Here is a 22629-nt window from a genome sequence, read left to right as displayed (position 1 = left end):
ATCCTTCAGGAACTAGTGCATCATTAAACAGTTTTACGGCAGTACATACAGTTACCACTACTAGATGTACTGAACACTGCCAAATTACACCAAAATCATCTCAAAAATCATTGAAATGATACTCCTTTAAAATTTCAATCCTACTTGGAACATCAATTTCTGTACGGCAGGATCAAGCTAGGAGTACACAACAAAACGAGATACTACGTAATGAAGTACATACATAAAAGAAATAACACATAAGATTGCCAGTTTATAAATAGCCGTCCCCCTGTGAGATTTTTTTGCACATTTACTTTCAGTGGAACAAACAGGAATTCAAGAGGATGAGATACAAGGAAGAAATCAAGGAACTGTCAGTTTCTGAAAGAAATCTATCTTTCCTTAAACAGAGATTTACTACATAATTATAATTATTACTTTGTGCTTCTCCTACTAAAACAGTTGATGCGTTTCCATCACCAGCTATGGCTTCACTTCAATGACACCAGAAAGAAAGTAATCCTTACAGTAAAGTTATTTAAGGAGGAATTGCTGCCAATCCAAGTTCAGTCCAGCACAGACGTGTCCTGTCGATCCCCTGCACCTGGCACAAGGGGAGAAATGCAACGTTTCCATTAGCATTTCTAACTGAGTGGACTTGGGGTGCCGCCTGCACCTCCTCCACAGGGCTGCTCAGGGCAGACTACCTGTTCAGCACAGAAACGGTTGCTTGTAGCTGTGCCAGCCATCTCAGGTAGCCAGAAGAGCTGCATGCTCAACCTGTGCCTGGCAAGCATGGGGTTTTTCAAACACTGATTTCCGAAAAAATCGTACCTTTTACTTTGAGTAACAGGTTCGTTTATGTATGACTGTCGTGACTACCTAGTTGTGCTAAGGTTTTGTCCATGCTTTCTTAGAATACAATATTGCTATCTCTACATCCTCTAGGCAGGCCCAGAGCACAAGCACATTAGTATATATATAAAAGTGTGTTTGGACAGTGGGAACTTCTCAGGCCTATCAAAACAATAGACACTCTGTCCCAAAGTAGTAAATCTTGGTCAAATTATGCCTAGTACCTCTCTAAATTGGTTTAGGCATTTTAAGAATCCTGGAACCAAATAAGTTTCTTAAGAAACCCAACATTTTCAATCTAGTAATAGCATCCATACAAAAGGCTAACCCCCCTCCCCCACGCCAAGAAAAACAAAATTAAAAAAAAAAATCCAAAAAGGAATACGTGAGCCATGTGTCAATTTGTCAGCTAGTCCAGGAATCAACTGTTAACTAAAAAGCAACAACAGAAAACTTCAGCCTATAGCAAGATCCCCAGGTCAAGCAGTAAATGTGGGATTTCCCAAAATCAGACCACTTCATTAATACATCAGTTTACCACTCCAAATGCCAACAGTGAGATACAAGATGGTCTTTGAACTTTATTTCCACCCAAAAGACTAGATGCCCCTTTAATAGAAATCCTTTGAGTTACACCGTGATGGGAGAATTCTATTTTCAAAAAAAAACCTAAATGAGTGAGAAATATTGATTTCCACTACACATTATTTATAGTGCCTTCATGTAAAGATATTTTACATAGTACAATGCGGAAAAACAGATTTTTTGTGCAGAAAATCTCTCTCCAGCATTTAGCATGCTCTGAAGTATTTAATATTTAGTTTTCTCCACTTTTAAAAAGAACACTGAGTATATTTAGCATTAGCAGCCCCTCAAAAAGCTGTAGAGCAAAGAAGACTAGAATTTACTGATATGTATAAAAGAATAAATTTCAGGGAAAAAAACAAGCATATTGATTGGTACAGAAAGAAAGAAATAAGTAGGTAAAATAATTTCAGATTCAGAGAAAGGAAGTTTTAGTTTTATTTCCAAAATTATGTTTCCTTGATTAGGTCTCCCTGAAAGGAGATTTATTAATCCAGGTAACTTGATAATTTAGCATCACCATCGCAGTAAGAAATACATTTAGAAAAGTATTTTTATATTTTCATTTTATACCAGAAGGCTACTAGAATACATAAAAGAAGCATGAGATGTTATAGAACTGCAACATTTTTCTTTCTTTATCTAGCAATTGTCCAAACAGCACAGTGTATAAATTACATTATTCTTCCCCCATAATGCCATGATGTAAAAGGGTTGAAAGCTAAAATCTCACTTTGAAAATCAAGAATAATGTAGAATTTAAGCATATATATCATTCAAAAAATCAAACCAAGTAAGCATTGATGAAAGCAATCCTTAACTCCAAATTATTAAAATTTAACTTAAGGATTTTTATTTCCAAAGCTTTTCCCCTTTAATAAATGTATTCTAATTATGAACCACCAGAGAGACATAATTTTCTGCTAACTCTATTTGAAGCCATTGGATATCAAAGCTTAGTACTAAGAAATATTATCTAACCCACTGCCCCTAAGGCAAGAGCTGGAAGTTTTAATTTCTCCTCTGACTTCCTAAAACACAGCTCACCATGGCACTGGTCAAGTCTGGCAAACTAATCTGATGAGGGATAGTTTCTATGAGCTACTGAAACCCATGAAGTACATAAGCACACATATCTGCACTTTTGATTTCAGTGTGACTTAAGCACATACTTAAATTTTAGGACATAATGAAGTGCTTTGCTGAATCAGGACACAAAAAACACACAAGCCTAACACGAAAGGACTTTCTTCCCTCAGATTTTGCAAAGTGACAAGCTTCTTGACTCATCCTCTCTCAAGCATTCTGGATTCCTGTTATTATTGTCCATTTACCAGCTAAACAGAAATTGGTACACTTCCTATTTTAAAACATGTATTTCAAACAGTGGCAGTACATTTACCATTAGAATCACATTTGCTATCACGGCAAGAAAATTAATGTCAGGCATATGCACGCAACTTGTGAATTAAGTCCTTTAAACCATACCATGATTCTTAATGTCAGTCTAGAATTACTGGTATTATTATTATTATGATGGTCTAGGATATTTATTAGATCGGTAATAAAGATGGAAAAGAAGGAACACAGATCTGAAAGAGAAGCAGAAAATTTCAAACCTAAGTAGAGCAACTAGTCTTAGCTCGTTTTTGTCAGTCTAGAATTACTCATCTGTGAGTCAGCTGCATCTCACATCTTCACCACATCATAACAGCAAAATACACAGTATATTAAAATTAAGAGAGCATTGGACAATAAGCATTGAATTTTGAACTACATTCTCTGTTGCAAATTTGACTGATTAACGACAAACACAGGTGAAGGCAGAAATTTCTCTATTACATATGTGAATAACCTTAATAAAAAATGATTTAGCATCCCCTGAAAAAATATATCTGTTTTAGATTCTCCATCGAAACGATAAAAGCATTGAAAAGTGTGCTAGATAATGAAAGATCCTATAAGCACTTTATATACTTCATATTCAGATAACCGACAATCAGTTAAGGGGTGAATGGATACAGTTTCAAAACACTTGCCAAAAAGAAACGAAAAAAAGGGAAGTTTCCTTTCTCAAATCCCTATCCCATCAACTCATTCACTTCTCTCCTTTCCTCAGCCCTATAGCAGCTCTCGCCCACAGAGAAGTATTTCCACAGGAGTTAACAAGCAAATCTGCAATCCAGAAGCGTACCTTAGATACGTACAGGTATATGAACACTTCCTTCCGCACAAACAATGGAAAACAACAGGAAAAGAGGCAGCAGGGGATCCCGTACTAGAATATGCACGTAAATGGAGCGGCCTAGCGACTATCTCTAAGCCAAAAAGGACCAATGCAACACAAACCATAGCTCCCCTTGGCGGCAGCTTACTGCTCAACCCGTAAGCAAAGCATCATGCAAAGCAGCACTGCTTCCTCGACCTATGTGGTGGAACGACTGGAAGCCTCTTCCCTTGCTTCTCATCACCAAACCAGGAGGGTTTCCTTAAGAACCTTCGTCTTCTCATTCTCCTCCTCCAACCACGTTCTGTTATCTCTTTCCAAGGTAAGTTTAGCAACTTCATCACCAGGTCTAAAAAGCAGCTTTAAAAGTACACTCATCTCTGAAAAGACCAGTCCTGCTGGCCCAAAATGGTAGAGCACCTTTCTACGGCAAAGAAATAAACAGTGGTTACACATCAATGGCATAATATGAAAAGCTTAAGAGCAAAAACATTAAAGTTAGAACTGTAATTTGAATGGCTTCATATGACTTCATATACATAAATAGATATAAATATACACACACACACTGCCAGACAACTCTTTACTTGATAAACTTTTAAAAAAACAACAGCCATTATAAGCATAGGACACATAAGCAATATTCTGTCCTTTTCATTTATTTGCAATAAAATCTTTATCTTCTATAGCTTTTAATTCTAAAAGGCAGTTACCCTGAAGACTGACTATAACTTCAGCATCTTCAGGACTGTGTGAACACACCAAACGCTGATAAAAAGCAGCTACACTGATTGGGAAAAAAACTGGAATGTCTGCACTGTTCATGCAAAGGCAGGGTGTCTGCTGACTTCAGTGGGAGAAAGACAAAGTCCCTGGTGAATGGAACATGCAGAATTACAAGATATCTTCCAGAAACTTGAAGGAAACATTTAGGATATGTACTTAGGTACACACATATGTGTATATATATATTTTATATATATTTTATATATGTATATATAGGGCATACACATTTCCTTATATGTGTGCATAGATACAGATACGTTTTAAGATATATGAAATATATTTACAAACTTATTAAATAACTACATACACAAAATAATCTACAATTTAGCTAAGTCACTGATAGGTGAGAGAGAGACAGATTTATGTTATTAATCTAGTACTTGGACATGCAACAGGATTTATTGCTATAACTGAATATGGCTAGAGAAACAGTTCACAGACTTTGGTTGCACAGGCTAAAAATGATGAATGGTGCTACACTCAGCATTTTCTCCTAGACAGAATACTTATTTTAGATTTCGGTATTGCTCTTCTGATGCAGCTGAGAAGTCATGGCAAAGTCACTCTCCTAAACTTAAAAAAGTGCTGTGTATTCTTTTAATGTGGGGTATCTGATGTTTTAAAGGAAAGCAAAGGATACCATGCAGTCAAGTCAGCACTCAGTGGAAAGGTATCTTATTCAATTTCTACACATTTAGACAATCACTGAATTAACATCTTTAGTAGAAGCAAGAATCATTTCTATTTTGATACGTCCTCTATTGGAACCATACCCTTGTAATAGGATACTTAATTAGATGTTTACTCAGTTCCTAAAATCCATTCTTTAGGTGTTAAAATCTGCCTAATGCATAAGTACCAACTGAGCTTAAGGACATTGCAACATTCAAAAAAATTAGAATAACAGGTCCAAGAAATACTCATGCATTATTACTTAACCCTTAATCTGAAAGTAACATTTCAAGAAGTGAGGCACCAACACAGCATCAAGAATAAAAGGTCTGGAAATTAAGGGTAAGAAAATTGCTTCATCTTAAATGAAGAAAGAGAACATTTTTTTATACAAAAGCATAAAGGGATCCCTTTGAAATCAAGTGTTATGATCATAGGAAGCTTCTCTTCAGGAGCTTTAGATGTGGCCTACATAACTCGGTACTCTCTAGACTTAGAGATGCTCATGGGAGCAAATCAGTCCTTTAGACATTAGGAACTTGGCAGGATGGCAGTACTCGCATCAAAGACTTAAACCATGATGACAGAAGTATAAACTCGAAAGTTCCAAAATACCTTGAGGCTAGCTAAACGGCAAAGATGTATTTCACGTAAGAAAAATCATGGTCAGAAATTACCTGTATTGTTATATACATCTGCATAGAAAATATTCAGCAAACCAAAAAACAGGCTGACACAGGAGGAGCATGTTTAAAATTACAGAACAAACAATTCAAGTGTTAAAGATGCAGTTCAGCTTCATACATGGTACATAAATTGATCTGAAGTTAAAAAAAAATCAACTACAAAAATGTACAATGAGCAACTTTACTAAGAATATACTTCCCTTGTAGGCATAACAGGAGAGAACAAATACAACTTTCTCCATTTTCTATTTTCCCTCTTTTCCACAAAATCGATGAAAGAAGAATACATATTCTTGCAAGGACTACTTATAAAGATTTTGACAATAATTTGCTAGCAGCACTGAAAGATCATTCACAGAAAATATACAGCACGGGAACTAGTAAATAAGAAACTTAATCCATGGAGTTTTATTAGCATTACTGTTATCATTTCCTGTCAAATTACACATATTAGTAATTAAATTAACTATTCTGATTTGATTCAGATCAATATTTAAGTCAAATTATCTTTTTCATTGCTTTACATTAGCTCTACCTTGCTACATCCAAACGTTTAAACTGAGATCAATCAACCTGAAAGCCAAATACAAACTCGTCTTTGTAATTGAAAGATTACTTGTCAAAAGTAGAACTTTCTCTTCCTTGGTCACTTTCTACTAATTTGTGACTATATTATTATAACAGTTTTCTGTACATTAGACTTAGGTTTCTCAAGTGTTAAAGCTAGCTTCTAGCCATAGATACATAAATTTGTTGAAAGATCAAAAACAAACTGTAAGATAAATTGTCCTGACTTAAGGCAAACAAGTGAAAGGTACAAATACATAAAAAATATGATAATTAGAATAATTAATAATATTAGATTCTTAATCTGTTGTTTTATGATTGTTAAATATTTCACATTTCACTACTACCTGATGAAATGATGTCAGTAATAATAAACATTTGATTTTCTCATTTTTTAAAATCCTCATTCAGCTGAAATGCTGCTTTCTTTTTGCATTTTGTCAGTGTCAAGCTCTGTAACCTTGCATTTGAACATGATCTCCCTGATTTCTATTGTAGTAGGCAGGAAAATTAATAGCACTCTATAGGCTTTTTTCTACATGACTGTCCTTTGGGCACATTCCCTCATCAGTCCTCCAATATTTTGCATAGCAACCTCTGGGATAGCGTTTTGTGACTTTCTGCACCATCGGTTCAAAGTCATTCCCTAGAACAAGGTGTCCTCTTTGTGGTCTTGGAGGTTCCCTAAATCTGAGGCACATAACTGAACAACAAACTCAGAGCAGGCATCAAGGGAGGTATTGGTTACAGTAAAGCCTCTTTTAGTGCCACTAACATTTAGAAGCAGCATAGCACCTTAATTAGCATCACAGTACCAAGCACAGTGTATTGAAGATGTGCAATGAATAACATCATTCAGGTACAGACCTGAAGGAAATAAAAGCACGCATCATTTGCCAAAACATAAAATAGTCGTTTTTTACCCATTACCAAGTGGAGGAGTATGTCTTATCAATATGCTATTCAGGCACCTAATAATACTACAGATTTGTAAAGGATATCAAAATTATAGACTGACCTAAACTGAATAGAGATGCTTTTGCTAGCAGAATTTAGCTACAGAAACTGTTCTTCAGGCACTGATTTAAGATCATATTGATTAATCTGGAAACAGGAAGACAGCTGCAAGTCTATTAAAAACAGTATCACAGAGAAATATTTTCCGCTGAAATCTATCTGGATATATTGACAATATCTCTTTCAGTGCTTATTACCAAACATTTTAACTTGTAAGATTCTGCGCAGCACCCTCATCCTAAACTCAAAAGTCTATATGATTTCAAAACAGACAGATATTCCCACATGAATTATTTAATTTTACACTGAAATTTTAGCTCTTCCCATTACTTCGACTTGCTCTCGCATGGAAAGGAGTGCCATCTCAAGGCCATTAACCCATCTCAGGCAGTCAGTGTGCAATGTTTTCCAAGGGGCTGCTATTTCTGCTACATCTATAGGGTAATTGTTCATGAAGCATGATCTTATTGCACAAAAACATGCAATAATCCTAAATGCTATACATACCACAACATGGCACCGATAATGGCATCATTTAAAGGACAAGAATTTGCCTACACGATATGCTGTGAAATAAGCTCTTGTGTGACATATTGAGGTAAACCCTTGGAAAGCTGAGATAAAAACACCATTATGTGACTTGCAGCAGGTTTCCAGATGCAAAACTGGTGATCAATGCTAAGTACACAACTGGCATACGTGTCCTCACAGTACTCACTCAGGGACTAAAATGGATAGCATCCATTTCTTACTGTAAAAAACAGTTACTTTTTCTAAGCATCCGATATGAGACAAAGTGATTGCAGTTTTCTGCATGATTAAGGCAGAATTTCAGCATAGCTAAAGCACTGAATGAAAATGCAATGCAAATTTTCTAATGAGTTGCTCAACTGTTAATGTTTTATGTTTCAATTGGAACAACTGAAGTTATAATTCAATTAGTATTTAAAATAATTAAGGATGAAAGAATATCAAAAAGCTCAAAAAAAAAAGATTTTTATAATTTACTGAAGTGCCTGAGACTCCACCACTTAAAAAATAAAAATCAGTTATGTAACACAGAAGAAAATACATAATTTCTATTATAAAATTATCCAGTAGAAAAGGAATGAAAAAATGTATAATCTTCTAATACATGAAAAAGCAGAAAAACTTTCATAAGCACTTTCATTTGGTACTTTATAGCCAGTCAGCAAATATATTAACTCTGGAATTTATTTATGTCAAGTAAACAGACCTACAGATTTTATTGATAAATTCCATATATATGCATACATACACTACCTCTTTTTATTCCAAATTATGTACATTACTTCTTACTTCCTATCATGAGTGCCAAGCTCACCTACTCATTTTTATGGGAGCGTTGGGGAAATTATTTGAATTCAGATCAGAGTTACTACCTTTAAACATTCACAATCATTATTCACTTAAATTTGAATGCCATTAAGGAATTTGTAAACATGATTTTTTCCTCTTTTTTGGGGAAATTTTATATGAATTATGAATATGCTAATTCTGTGAATTAGCAATGGTGATTTTCCTTCCCTACACAAAGTTGCAAGAGAAATTAAATTAGAATGATTCTGACATTTTACCAATGCAAGTACTAATGTGGTCATAAGTCAAACATGTCATGAAGATATGAAATACGAAGATCTTTTGGCAAGCATTTTACTCATTATTTCAGCCTCCTTTTAATCATTAAAACTGTTCACTATGATTATTACTTTTTAGATGTTTGAGACAAGAACCAATGACATTAAGGCACATAAATGAAAGGAATAAATAGGATAAAATCTGACAGAAGGAAACAAATTCGGTTAACATTAGGAATGATGATTTAAGCATTCAGTGGTTTACTATGTAAGTTTAAGCCATAAGCATGGTTTGAATCTCAAATATTTTACTTGTGTTAGTTAAATAAATTTTCCAGATTGTTCTTTGACTGTAAAGATGAATTACTCTGATTACATTTCTTCTCAGTCCTCACTGGATTCATGATGTATATTGCAGATTTTTAGCCTTTGATTTAAACTCTTAAACATTTTAAAGTTTCAGTGATTAAGGATTACATAACCTTTTTTGCTAATGACGCTCTCTCTTTTAGTGTCTTTAAAGTGCTAATAACAGTTTTACTGTTTGTCTGAAGCTACAACAGACAAATAGTCCGAGTCTTCAGAATGCTAACACCTACTTTTTCTTATTCACAATTATTTTTTTAAATAAAAATAACCCAAAACTTGGCATTTGATTTTTATTCTTTTCAGTTTAATAGTGGAATACTAACAAATTAACATCAAAGCAAATAATCAAGCTCTGGTATACTGACTTCTTGACTAATACTTATCAATAAGTTATTGAATCATAAAATGACATACATACGTATGTACGTGTGTGTGTGTGTACACGCTTTTTTCAAAAACAGCCTCTAACATTCACACTGTTCCCAAAAATAATGTAAAGTTCTAAAAATTGTCCAGAACTGCTGTGAGCCTTAGCCAATGTGTGTTTAAGGAAAACAGTATCTTAGTAAAAGAGAAAAGGAATTAAAGAACTATCATTAGACAATAAAGTTAAAAGATCCGAATGAGAACTACATGGCAACTACTCTCAATTACTCGTTAATATCTACTACTTTCAGTAAAATATCTAGATTCACTAACTAAAAAAATATATATCATTTAGTCTACAGACTGGATCATCTATATAGGTGAGAAACTGATAAACTGATCGCTTAAGTGTATAAACTGCAAATCTATTCTAGCAAGTGATAAATACTGTTATGATGAAATAGCAGTGAGAGGAATAGCTTAGTGGATTACAAAATAAAGGAATAAGAATGAATAGTTACCAAGGCTGCAACACTATATTAAAAATTAATCAATCAATCAGAAGCTGGAATAGAGGAGATAAGACATTAACAGAAAATAGTAATAACAGATGGAGAACTAAGACACAAAGACCCAGATTTTGGGAATTATGCGCCCAAATACTTCTTAAAAACTTGTTCCAAGAACTTAAAATAACTGAACACAGGAAACACAGGTGAACAACACAGGAAATTTAAGGAATTTAGATAGGTAACTACAGTTTATAGTTTATAGCAACATCACAGGAATTCCTGAGTGGTGTTAATTGCTGGCATTTATTGAAAAGAATGGAGTAGAGATTCTGTCTTATATATATAGGTTTTAAGTACAGTATTTTGGGTTCTGTGTATTTGTCTAGTGTGTATGTCATCAATATGTCATTCAATAAACATAGTTTTCTTTCAGTGAGTGCAAGAGTCAGTGCAATAAATACATAATAAATGAGCCTGCAGCTGATGAGGAGGAAGTCTGTATAAAAATAATAGGTATTGCCTAGCAGGTGTAAAAAATGTTTTATGATAACCACCTCTTTCTTTTGTGTGTAGGCAAATGTCTTTTTTTAACCCCTCCTCAACCCTTATTGATATTATGTATTCTTTCAGGTACCTTGTTTCCAATGGCCTTTTTTGGTGGAAAGTTAAAGGTCCTCACTTGCTGGTATTTATTCTGTAATTTATGATGCAAGCTTCTGAACTCTGCGTATCTTCGATACACATTCCATTCATCATCCTTTATCCTAATATAAACCTGCCAAACGATAGACAAAGAAAGAAATAATTTAAAGATAAATTGTTGAAATAATTTTGTCTCCTTTACTCTTCAAAGCTCCCAGCATAACACTTTCACCTTTATGATGGGATGGTACCAGGAGTTTCATGACCATTTATCCATAGATACATCTCTGTTTGTGCATTTAGTGTTTCTGTTCAACAGGTCATTAATCTAATTCTCCCTCCTTCCTTCTCCTTCTTTCATTCTTTCTTATTATTATATTATCAAGACAAACTTAGCTTGCTCATCATAACAAGATTCTGGGACAACAGTGGCAGTGCTTTTCATTACCACGGTTTCCAGCATATTCTACTGGCCATTGACACCCCCCCCCCCCCAAAAAAAAAATACCACTATAAAACTGATTTCTATGCATTCGATATAGTTTTGCAACTTTGTAAATTGGCTGTGTAGCATCAGAATTGCAAAACATACTTCTATCCAAAGGCAAATTTTGAATCTTAAATTGCTTTCTAAAAACGTATACTTGTAAAATTAACTAGAAATGTTATTGTTTGGAAAATAAACACAGTTCATTCCTTTTGCTTGTACAGAGCATTAAGTATAATTTAACACAGCTGTAGACTTCGCAATTCTGGGGTTTTTTTTGCCACATTATTTCATGAGCATATTACCAATTAAACGATAAATATTCATATTCTCTAGGAAAACTTCATACAGAAGTAACATACTCACAGAATGCTAAGATTTCATGCATTACTAGGGAAAAACCTTTCTTCACACCTTTAAACTCACAGTTTAAAAGAATGGAGAAACAGCATGGCTCAGAAACAACAAACCAAGCAGCAAAACTCAAGGTCTGGAATCTTTGATTGCATGATCTTTTTCTAGGCATTTTCAGTAATACCTCATTCTCTCTCTCCCCCCATCCCCCCTTTTTAAAGGTATTAGTGATTTCAGTATTTTGCGTCATGAGTTAAACTGGACTAGAACTGATGGCACAACACTGCCTTTGTTCTCCAGTCAAAAGCAGTAAATTAAATTGTAAGCTGAGTACCAGGAGAATGCTTATCTAAAAGAGCAATGCCAGTGACCATCACACAGAGAGGGGGCAATACAATTGGATTTTCCTGAGTACTAGAACTAATGACATTTGGATTTCAATGTGGTTGATTCCAACTCTGAATTAAAGCTTTTCGTACTGAGACAGTCATAAGGTCTTTCTCCTCTAGATTAACTGAGTCCAAGAAAAAAAAACAAACTTTTACTAAGGATTCGCAATATTTGAGAGGAGATCCAGTGATGTCTTAGTGAATGCTTTCTCCCACAAAAGTAGCTTATACAGCCTTTCTCTGGTTGGGGCTTGTTAAGAATTCCTCTTATCTCTACAGACACCTGTTCACAGAAATGATGGGCAAGTAATTAGCTTTGAAATCCCCAATTCTCTGCCGAGTGTGTTTGAAATGGACCAGTCAGTGTAAGGTCCTGGTAGCTGGAGCAAAAGTCTTCAATAAAAACAGAAGCTTTTAAAGACTGAAAAACACAGAGATTAACTTTGATGGGCAAGAAGACAAATAGCATTAACCTCATTTCCTCAGCGGAAAAAGAAAGGCTCAAGACCTACAGAGGAAATAAGAATAAGCAGAAGAACAACAAAAATAAAAATATACCAACTAAATATTCTAAAATATAGATTCACTTTATGTATAACTGGCATGATTTTCAGCATGTTTAGCAGCTAGCAAGGCTACACAGCTGTCTGACTTTAGGACCTACTCTTTATTATTTCATCCAAATATTCACAGAATAGTTGAGGTTGGAAGGGACCTCTAGAGATCACTCCCTCTTCTCAAAGCAGGGTAAACTAGAGCAAGTTGCTCAGGACTGTGTCTAGTTGTCTTCTGACTATCTCCAAGGATGGAAACTCCACAACTTCTCCGGGCAACTTGTTCCCAGTGTTTGATCACCCTTACAGTAAAAAAGTTTTTCTTGTATTTAAATGGAATTTCCTGTATTTCAATTTGTGTCCACTTCTTCTCATCCTGTCATTAGGCACCACTGAGAAAAGTCTGGTTCTGTCTGCTTTACTCCCTCCCATCAGGTATTTATACACATGGATAAGACTCCCCCAAGTCTTCTCTTCTCCAGACTAAACAGTCCCAGCTCTCTCAGCCTCTCCTCATTTAAGAGATGCCTTAATTATCAGGGCCCTTTGGTGGACTCACTCCACTTCCCTTGACCTGCTAGCAATGCTCTTCTTAATGCAGCCTAGAATGCTGGCAGCCTTCTTTGCCGCAATGGTGCATTGCTGGCCCATGTTCGATTTGGTGTCCATCAGGACCCCCATATCCTTTTCTGCCAAGCTGCTTTCCAGGTGGTCAGTCCCCAGAATGTACTGGTGCACAGGCTTATTCTTCACCTGATGCAGGACTTGGCATTTCTTTTTCTTGAACTTCATGAGGTTCCTGTCAGTCCATTTCTCCAGCCTGTCAAGGACCTTCTCAATAGCAGCACACCCATCTGGTCTATCAACCACTCCTCCCAGTTTTGTATCATTTGCAGAATTGCTGAAGGTGCACTCTATCCCATTGTCTAGCTCACTAAAGATGATGTTAAACAGTATCAATGCCTGGGACACATCTCTGGGGACTGGCCCCCAGCTGGACTTTGTGCCACTGATCCCAGCCCCTATTGTTTGGGGCTACTATTACAGTAAGGATTCCCCCAATTCATTCTGGGAGTAGAGTACCAATTCTGAGAAATTATTTTGCACATTATCCATAAAACTGTGAAATTTTAAAGAAAAATGCTTCCCACTTGAAATCAAGAAGAGGTGACCAGAAACAGGTAATTTTGAACAAGATTCCAGAGGACAGTCATCACTAGCAAAATACAAGATTTTCTAACAGATACCATATAATTCCTAACAAATTATGAATATTTCCTACAGTGAAATATTATAATATCAGATTCTATTGGATTATAACTAAAGTGTTTGGTTACCATTGTAAATAACTTAATCACTTTTGATGATGATGAACAGAAAATGAATACCACAGTTCCAAAATTGGCACACCTAGTGAGTTCCGTGTGCATATGTAAACAAAAACATAACTGGTTTTGGCAACAGGAATTTAGATAGCGTAATGGTGGAACTACCATAATAATTCTGCAGGAAGTATTCAGATTTCTTTTCCGTTTTGAAAATAAAGCCAGGGATAAAGATAACTACGTACCTACGAGACCATCATTTTTAACAACACAATACATCTCTGAAGAAATAAAATATGAAATGCAAGTGTTTTGCATAATTTCTGTAAGTGTCTACAGAGAAACAAACTGTTTGGGTAAGACAAAATTCATTTAACATATTGAAAACTATTTTAAATACTTTTTATTTACTCAGCTCTAGTCTCAAGCAGCATATTCTGTTTGAAAATTAGTATACATTCCTAAGACTTATATTTGATTCAGCCTCCCTACAAAAAAAAAAAAAAAAAACTTAAATTATTTTTAAACCAGGTTATTTAATATGGAAATCCTAATTTAACTAAACAGTTATCTTGGCACTTGTGATTTGGTGAATCATGCAGTTCAATATTACCTGTTAAGCTGTAACCCATAGTTAACTAATTAAGGAAACCAGTACACTGTAATTGAAATCTCTAAGGACTGCAAAAACGTAGGTTAATTTCTTAGATAAAAATGTTACAGAACAACTTCATGGTTTTTTGAGTACACAGGTATTGATTTCATTTAGACTGTAAGGCATGAAAATCCAACATCTGGAGCCCCGTGTCACATTGAATTTATTGATTATCATATAATAGACATTAAAAGGTATACTAAAGTTCATGATTTAGTACACACATTTAAAGCTTTATTATCTCAACAGGGAATACTATTCACAAGCCAAGGTATTTCAAGACACTTAATACAAACTCATTTGGAAAATCAAACAAAGCAAATCCTAAAGGTAAAACTTTGGCTAAACTTGTTCTAATCTAGTCATATAAGGCATACAGGCAGTTATCCTTGTTTAAATAAAATACAGAGCATACAACATAAGTAAAGGAGGAACAGGGAACAATTATCTTTGTAGACAACATTTTGAAATACTAATAAATCAAGCATCTTGAGAGGCATGGTTTGAACTTCTCTTAAAAGTCAATGGGAATATTGCCATTATCTTCAAGGTATCCACAATTTCATTCACGGTCTTTTAACAGTAAATCAATGTAATCTGTAGCTGTCAAATATAGAAGCAGCTAAACAGATGCTATGATGATGATCCTTGATTTCCGAGCAAGCGAAGCAAGTTCAAGATTTCAGTGATATTTTACTACAATATTAGTCTTCTTTAACCCTTACTGCATAGGGAGACACCATCGATGTCTCAAAGAATTATATTTTTCTCTAGAAGCAACCCAGAATTCTCTCTACAAATTCCCTCTGTTATTTAAAAATTTCTATAACTCTTATTACTTTGATTTTGAAGCACTGCATAGCTACCCAGATGAAGCAGAAGCATTATCAAAGTTTACAAGATGAAAAAATAGAGACAAAAAAAAAAAACACCCCAAAAGCACTTCCTTGTAATTTGCTCAAGAAGCCTCTGACAAATCTAGAGCTAGGTTCTGAGCTCAGCAGTCCTTCCTGTAGCAATGGCCGTTTGTTCACAGCAACTTGGGAACAGCCACTGTATGAGAGGTCAGTCTCAGAAAAGGCATCATCATTTATAAATCACAGAGATGACAAGAGGAAAACAATTTATCATTTTAATATTAAGCATTATTTTTTAATAAAGGTTATTTCTTCACAATGATTATGACTTGGTCTAGATTGTAAACTGAAGTTGTAATCAAGAAAACTAGAGAATCTGCAAAATAGTAGATTTACTAGAATTAAAACTGGCCCCACAAAGCACTGTCAGCACTCTACTTAATTTCCTCTGTTTCTACCACAATGGCTTCTAATATCAAATCTTAATTATTCTACAAGCATACTAGTAATCAAGAGTAAAAAAAAAAAAAAAATCCTTATTTTGATGAAAAACTGAAGGCATGAACAGACAAATACAAAAGCCCATTATGCTGGTTGCAAAAGCATTCCACCACTCTGTAATTACCCAGGTAGGAAGCAAAGAAAGCAAGTTCAGCAGACTCGCCCACTCCTATCCCACTCACATTAGCTCTTCCAACTCTCCCAGTATAATTTCAAATGTAGACAAACTGCATAATTCATTTTTTGAGGGGGGAAAAAGATGGTGGAGTGTACGGAGTCTGTATGGCAAGGAGGTCAGAGGGAAGCAGGTTCTGGAATAAGGGACATGCAGGGAAAATGGAGATACACAGATTTCTAGAACAGGAATTCCAAAGAAAGAGAATGACAACAGGGAGTAAAATACGGGGGATTAGGGAAAAACAGGTGTGGGAGATAAGGGATGAATCACAGGATGTGACAAAGATGTAGGCTAGGCTGCAGGTGATATTCAAATCAGCTACAGAGAGTTTGTCAGGCATGAAGGAGGAGACGAGGTGAGTAATGATGGGAAGCCTGATGAATGCACAAATGCTAAACTCTACTAATAATTCTCTTCATTGAAATAGTTTAAAATCAGCCTTTTGTCTACACTTGTCCCAAATTACCATGCTGTACCTTAGAGGGACACTGCTTTCTACTACTGAAAAAAATCTAAACGAAGTTACAGAACAATATTTTACCCATGACGTTCTAAAAAGTTTAAAGGACAATGCTCAGGCTCATTCCTTGATCAAATTAAAAATCAATTTCAAATCACTACATTTCCTTCCAGATGCTCATGTTTTCCTAAAATGATTCATTTCCTAAACCAATTAAGTAATATTCAAGGGAAAGAACCCACTTACAGAGCAAAATAGAATAACTCCCAGAATGGTTATTTGAGTGTAGACAAAAAGATTTCACTTTAATATTCTCTTGTACATCAAAAACCAAATAAGTAAATTTTTTTGTAATTTAGGAGCACTTTCCAATTAGGTCTCCCATATAAAGACTGACTAGTGACCTCTCTTTGTAGCTATGACTTACAACAGCTCACAAAAATTTCAATTAATAAGTACATTTAATGAATTAATCTGTTATTTTCTCATCACAAACATGACTGAAGTCAAAGATTTGAAGACAAAAAGCTAAAACAGCTAATAATTTAAGAATGCTTTGTTTTTCAGCCAACAACCTGATAACTTGATTACTGAAATGCCTAAAAACTTGAGAACTAATTTGAAAGCACTAGATTAATGATTCTATACTGAAATTAATAAACCCTAGTCTCATTATACTGTTTTATGAACTAAAAGTTTCTAACAGGTTAAGGAATCTTTAATCACTACTAAGTCAAAAATGCTGTTAACACATACCGCTAACAGATTAGTAACTATTGGACACAGTTTCTCACCACATAGGTACAGAAACCTGAGGAGAAGAAGGACAAAGGCCAGAATTCCAACTTCCTCCAGGTCCCCATGTGCCGCCACTGATTAAATTATCATAATCCAAACTCTTTCATCAGAGCTGTAGAAGTTTCATGCAGGTGGGTTTTCTTCTGGATGCATATGTTTATTTTACATTTCTGTTTTGTCTCTCTCTCTCGATCAAAACAGGTAGGAAGACACACTGAACAGGATACTACAAAGAATTATCTTCTGTTGCACAGACATGCATGGTTACAGAGATGCCAGATTAAGCATCAGGTAGGAATTTCCCTAAACCAAGTTATTTCTGAATCTTCCTTAGAAATATGGCTCACATTTCCTGGTAGGATGATCTGAAGACATAACGAAAAACAGATTCTAGCCATCAGAGAACTCTGTAGATAGGAGTTCCAAAAATATAAAGCTGGTGGAGTTAAAGTCCATGTCAGTTCTTCTCCAATTCCAGAGGCAAGAAAAATGTCACAAGAGGAGAAAATAATGCTGGTGGGAAGGTATGTATCCCTCTGCTGTACTGCATAGACAATTCAATGGCACAAAACGCTAGAGAACCCCAAGAGCAGAACACTTCAAAGGACACAACGAATACTGAGAAAGTTTGAAAAGAATCAATCCTGTACTGCACAAGGTCACAGTTTTTCTTACAAGCACAGAAGAAAAAAAAGTGACAGGCAACATAGGGAATGCAAAAGAGCTCATCTACATTAATGAAGCTGCTGTGACATTTGCTACAACTACCATGTCTTTTCTGCCTAACACTAGGAAATGCCTGACTATACATCAAAAAAATAAACAATAAAATAAAATGAGAGAAACCAACCCCCCCAAAAAAACCCATAGGTTTTGTAGCAATTCTAATGTCATTTCTTCACTACCATATTTCTAATTTCTTTTTCCTCCCTACTAAAGCTGGATTTTCTGCAGATCCTGTTTGTTACATACGCCTTTCAAATCAATGCCCAAGCCTGTGATAACAAACAGGAAAAAAATCAGCAACTGGTTTGGTAGAGAGAACCCAAATCATCATGAAAACAAAAACGCACCCAGCAAACTGGCCCCATTTTCTTAATATGAATTCAACTGAGCTATTTCCATTGACTAGTGAAAGTTTTCCTTTAAATTTAATTAATACTTCAAATAACTTTGGAGTATTTCTGGCCCATAGTTTTATCTTTACAGTTTAATATTCAGTACAGCAAGAAAAAAGGAAGTAAACACAAATTAGTAGGGATGCTTCAATTTCTGTTAGAGTTTCATTCTTGGTAAAAAAGCTATAAAATGTTTCTGCAAGATGAGATGTAATTTGGGTCAGATAGAGGAATATCTGCTCAGATAGAACAGATTAAGATAAAAAAGGGTGAGAAATTAATAATCAAACCTGTCCATCATACCAGAACACATATATCTTAAGAAGCACATTGCTAGCACTCAGCAGGATAAACCACTGAATGAATGACAGTCCTTAAATGAATTTTATGCTGTTCTCCTAAAACTAAATTTGAACACTGTTTGTGGGGAGGATGGGGGAGGTGATTGCACAGGGAGGGAGATGTTATATGCTTAATTCTGTCTTTTTGCTTTCCCAGGCAGCATACAATAGTTCAGAACAAATGATCCTTTGACTTCCATTGGTGATACGCTTGTTCTGTCACCTTGTTGGGTAAGAAAAGCCAACAGGAACCATGCAAGAAGATGATATGGAGGAAGCTGAAACTGCAAAACTGCAAGCATTTCAGCATTTCCCCCTCTTACAGGCAGGATCCACCAGCAAAATCAAATGTCTCCTTTACCTCTTGCCTTTCAAATAGTCCATTTAAATAACTATATATTGTATTAGATAATCATAAAACAATAATAATTCCATACCAGGTGCAAACTGCAAAAAAATAATGCTTAATGTCCTAAAATTATCTTTTAAAATATTTTAACCCTATTGTAACTTACTTGTGTTGCAAGAGGGAAAACAAAAGACAAAAAAAAAATTCCCATATCTCTTACTAATCTTAACAAGGAAAAATTCCTTTCTGTTCTTAAACGAGTACACTATCAAACAGCATCATAAAAAGACATCCTCTTTTGCCACAGCTGTGGGTAGGTAACATCAAACAAAAACATGATCTCCTGAAAGTCCAGTTCAGAATTACAGAGAGCTGGAAGTAGTAACTGAAGACAAGAACTTATCTGGATTAAAAGTTTTTTTCAACTACCTACCCCAGTTTACCATTTTCATGGCCTCCACTATAAGCTTCCCATAGGAATTGGGCAAGAAAATCACAAATAAAACTGTCAAAGAAATTTAAGAGGCAAGAATTTCAGTGCTCAGAACTATAAAGCAAAACTCTCGTTAACAACAACAGAATTTCTCTGCTGATTCTCTAAGAAGATTACTGAGTTTACATATGTCTTCATTTGCAAGAAGTATATTGTGCCACTTATTTGAGGGCATTACAACAAAGTTTTAGTAAAAGAGTGTAGAGTTATTCCTGAGTTTATGCAGTAAAGCTTAAGTGAAAGTACTTCCATTTTTAAAAGCCTGTGAATACCGATAAAAGAATTTTTCTAATGTGATTACATTTCATATTTTTTGTGACTTCATGCACAGTTTTAGGATGCAGCAAAGTTTTAACATTTTACTTTCTGAAGTACTAGACCTTCACACCACTCACTCCAGGCACCATATTTGTAAGGGTCAAGAATAGCTATAAAATTAATCTAAAACATAAGACTTTATTTTTAGATTTGTGTATTAAGCATTGCAATATTGACAAACAATTTCTTAAGAATAAATCTCAACTGTTCTTCTACCATTAAGGCATAAGCCACATTCCAATTCACTTGGTCTTCCTAATAGCAGAAGGCATGAATCATTCATTATTTCATTGGTAGTTTTCAAAAATTTTCACAAATGTTGTATTTGTGTATGTAGAAAAATTAAATTATAGTGTTAATAAATGAACTGTTCATCATAAATTCTTACTGCAGGAGGGCAAAGTGTTTCTGGATGGTTAGCTGGGTTTATACATTTTGTTCTTTCATTATAAGCACAATTTCTAGCAACACCAAACTGCATGAATATAAAGACCATAAAGCTATGGATGAGACTACTGGCAGATTCTGTGTAGACAGCACCAGGACATAAGAGCTGTAGAAACAATTCTTTCTGGTGTTATACACATTATAGAAAACTGAAATATTCTTAAAAATTAATATCTAATGCAACAATTCCCAGGTAATGATTAACTTAATATTTGGTAACAAGACTCTTACAACCCACAATATTTGCATAAACAAAACTGACTGTACTTCTGTGGAGTTTTGTTAACATAATCTGAGAAAAATAACAGAACAGTCTTTCTGTGGAAGGAAGAGCGTTCATTCATTTTAACGGGAGGTGCAGATGTTCTGGGATTAGCTTCTCTGTAACTACTACTTTTTCCTGTTTCCCATGTACTGTTTTACGATGATGATGATGATAATAATAATGCCATTACTCACTCACTCTGATCTAAATCATTTAGTGAATATTAGAAATCATGTATACTGCTAGGGGAACAGTGATGCTTCAGGGACTAGCAATTGAGCTCCTGGAAGGTGGTTTATGCTAAGGAAACAGTTGACTACACCAGCTCAGATTCGCAAAATAAAGGAACCCTCCCGGCATGGAGAGACTTTTCTGAAGTATTGAGGCTAGTGAGGTGGTCTGAAATTAATGCTTGCTAATTTATGGGAGAAAGTAGACAAACAGTAACCATAACTTGAATATTAAAAGTGTGTTTTCAGAAACTGTGTCTTTCTGGTTTACATAATAGAGCAGCAAGTGGCTCAGAAGTCTTTTTGATGTCCATCCTAGGAAGAACATCAATTTTTGTTTCCTCTCAGATTGCAGTTCTGCAGTCTAAACTAGCTCTTTGCCAGAACACCGAGTCCAGCCAGCTAGAGGTTATTGGCAGGAGACTAACTCTATTTCACAATTCTAAAAGCACGTGAGAGGAACGCTACAAAACGTAAATGTTACGAGTTACATGGCCATTCATATATAGCACATAAGATTGAAATAGAAATAGAAAATAGAAAAATGAGCAATAAGCTACTTTTTCAAATAATTAAGTTATATAACAAAAAACAGATAACCATTTTATAGACTGTGGTGATTTATTTTCTTTCATTCTCTGGTATTTTCTTTCTGTAATCTCAAACAATTAAGCACAGCAAATAAATCATCCAGTTATCTAGAAATAAGGTATAATAGAATTTCATTTCATAGTAGAGAGCTATTTTATATTTTAAATACAATTATTATTCTTTTACTATTGCCTCTCAGATACTCAATTGAAAGCAGCAACTATTTCTATATTATCTAAGAATACAGAATCTCTTTCTTTGCTTAGAAACTATTTGACTGTTCTCCCTTTAACTACGATCTTTATCATAATCGAGTGTTTACAGTAGAGTTACAAATGCATAAACTAATCAGCCCTTTAAGAGCACAGGACCCACTATCTTCTACAGTGCATTTTGATGTAGACTTGATGTAAACCGTAATACATGCCAAAACAACATAAATTACTATACATAAAATTCTCAAATGCTTTAATCGATTTTTGTCTATAACTATTGCTGAGTTCCTAGGTTGTAAAAACTCTTAAAATTAACCACTCTTCCTTAACTTCAACATACATCTTGATTATTCAGGATTCAGGAACCCTAAATTAACAAGATTTTGGTTAAAATTTAAGAAATAATTATTTTCAGGGGATTGGAATATACAAATTTTTCCTCCCTATTTCATAGTGTGCTTTTCTGAGAGTAGTGATATATTTCAATCTGCCTAGGAAGCTTTTATCAAAATGACTTCTGCACTCAGAACATATGCAAGAAACCAAAGGTATAAATCTAAAGGGGAAATATAGAACAAAAAAGGAATTAGCAGCTACCTTTCTTGACTGTTTGGAATATAAATCCGAGGTGAATTCTCTGAAGTTTCCTCAGAGTGTTAGAAATGAACCAAAATGCAAATTATTTTTTGACACAGCTGAAAGACTCCATTTATGGTTAAGTTCCCCCTTTGAAAATAATAAAATTTATGAATTTCTGCAGTAATCTTTTAAGTGTAATGAAAAACAAACAAAATAATGAAACTTTTTAGCTGCAACACAAGCAGTTTTTTGTGTCTCCTT

At 34.8% G+C, this 22629-nt stretch overlaps 1 protein-coding gene across 8 annotated transcripts in view; it reads right to left on the bottom strand.

Moving 5' to 3' along the window:
• The window catches only part of SNX29 (sorting nexin 29), a 158866-nt gene that overhangs the window by 45070 nt on the left and 91167 nt on the right, over positions 1-22629 (bottom strand). For 4 of the 8 annotated variants that reach the window (XM_026076631.1, XM_026076630.1, XM_026076633.1 and 1 more), the window contains exon 19: positions 10857-10997. The exons of 1 other annotated variant lie outside the window; for it this stretch is intronic. In XM_026076631.1, the coding sequence (XP_025932416.1) occupies positions 10857-10997 (141 nt within the window). Of the gene's footprint in view, positions 1-982; positions 4074-10856; positions 10998-22077; positions 22516-22629 lie in introns of those variants that run through there. 3 more of the 8 variants (XR_003255306.1, XM_026076636.1, XM_026076637.1) reach the window with 3 other exon arrangements.

Source organism: Apteryx rowi, unplaced genomic scaffold (genome assembly GCF_003343035.1).
Source record: "Apteryx rowi isolate R43461 unplaced genomic scaffold, aptRow1 scaffold_436, whole genome shotgun sequence".
NCBI lineage: Eukaryota > Metazoa > Chordata > Aves > Apterygiformes > Apterygidae > Apteryx > Apteryx rowi.
Note: the sequence above shows the minus strand (reverse complement) of the source record. Positions and strands in the feature narration are given on the sequence as shown.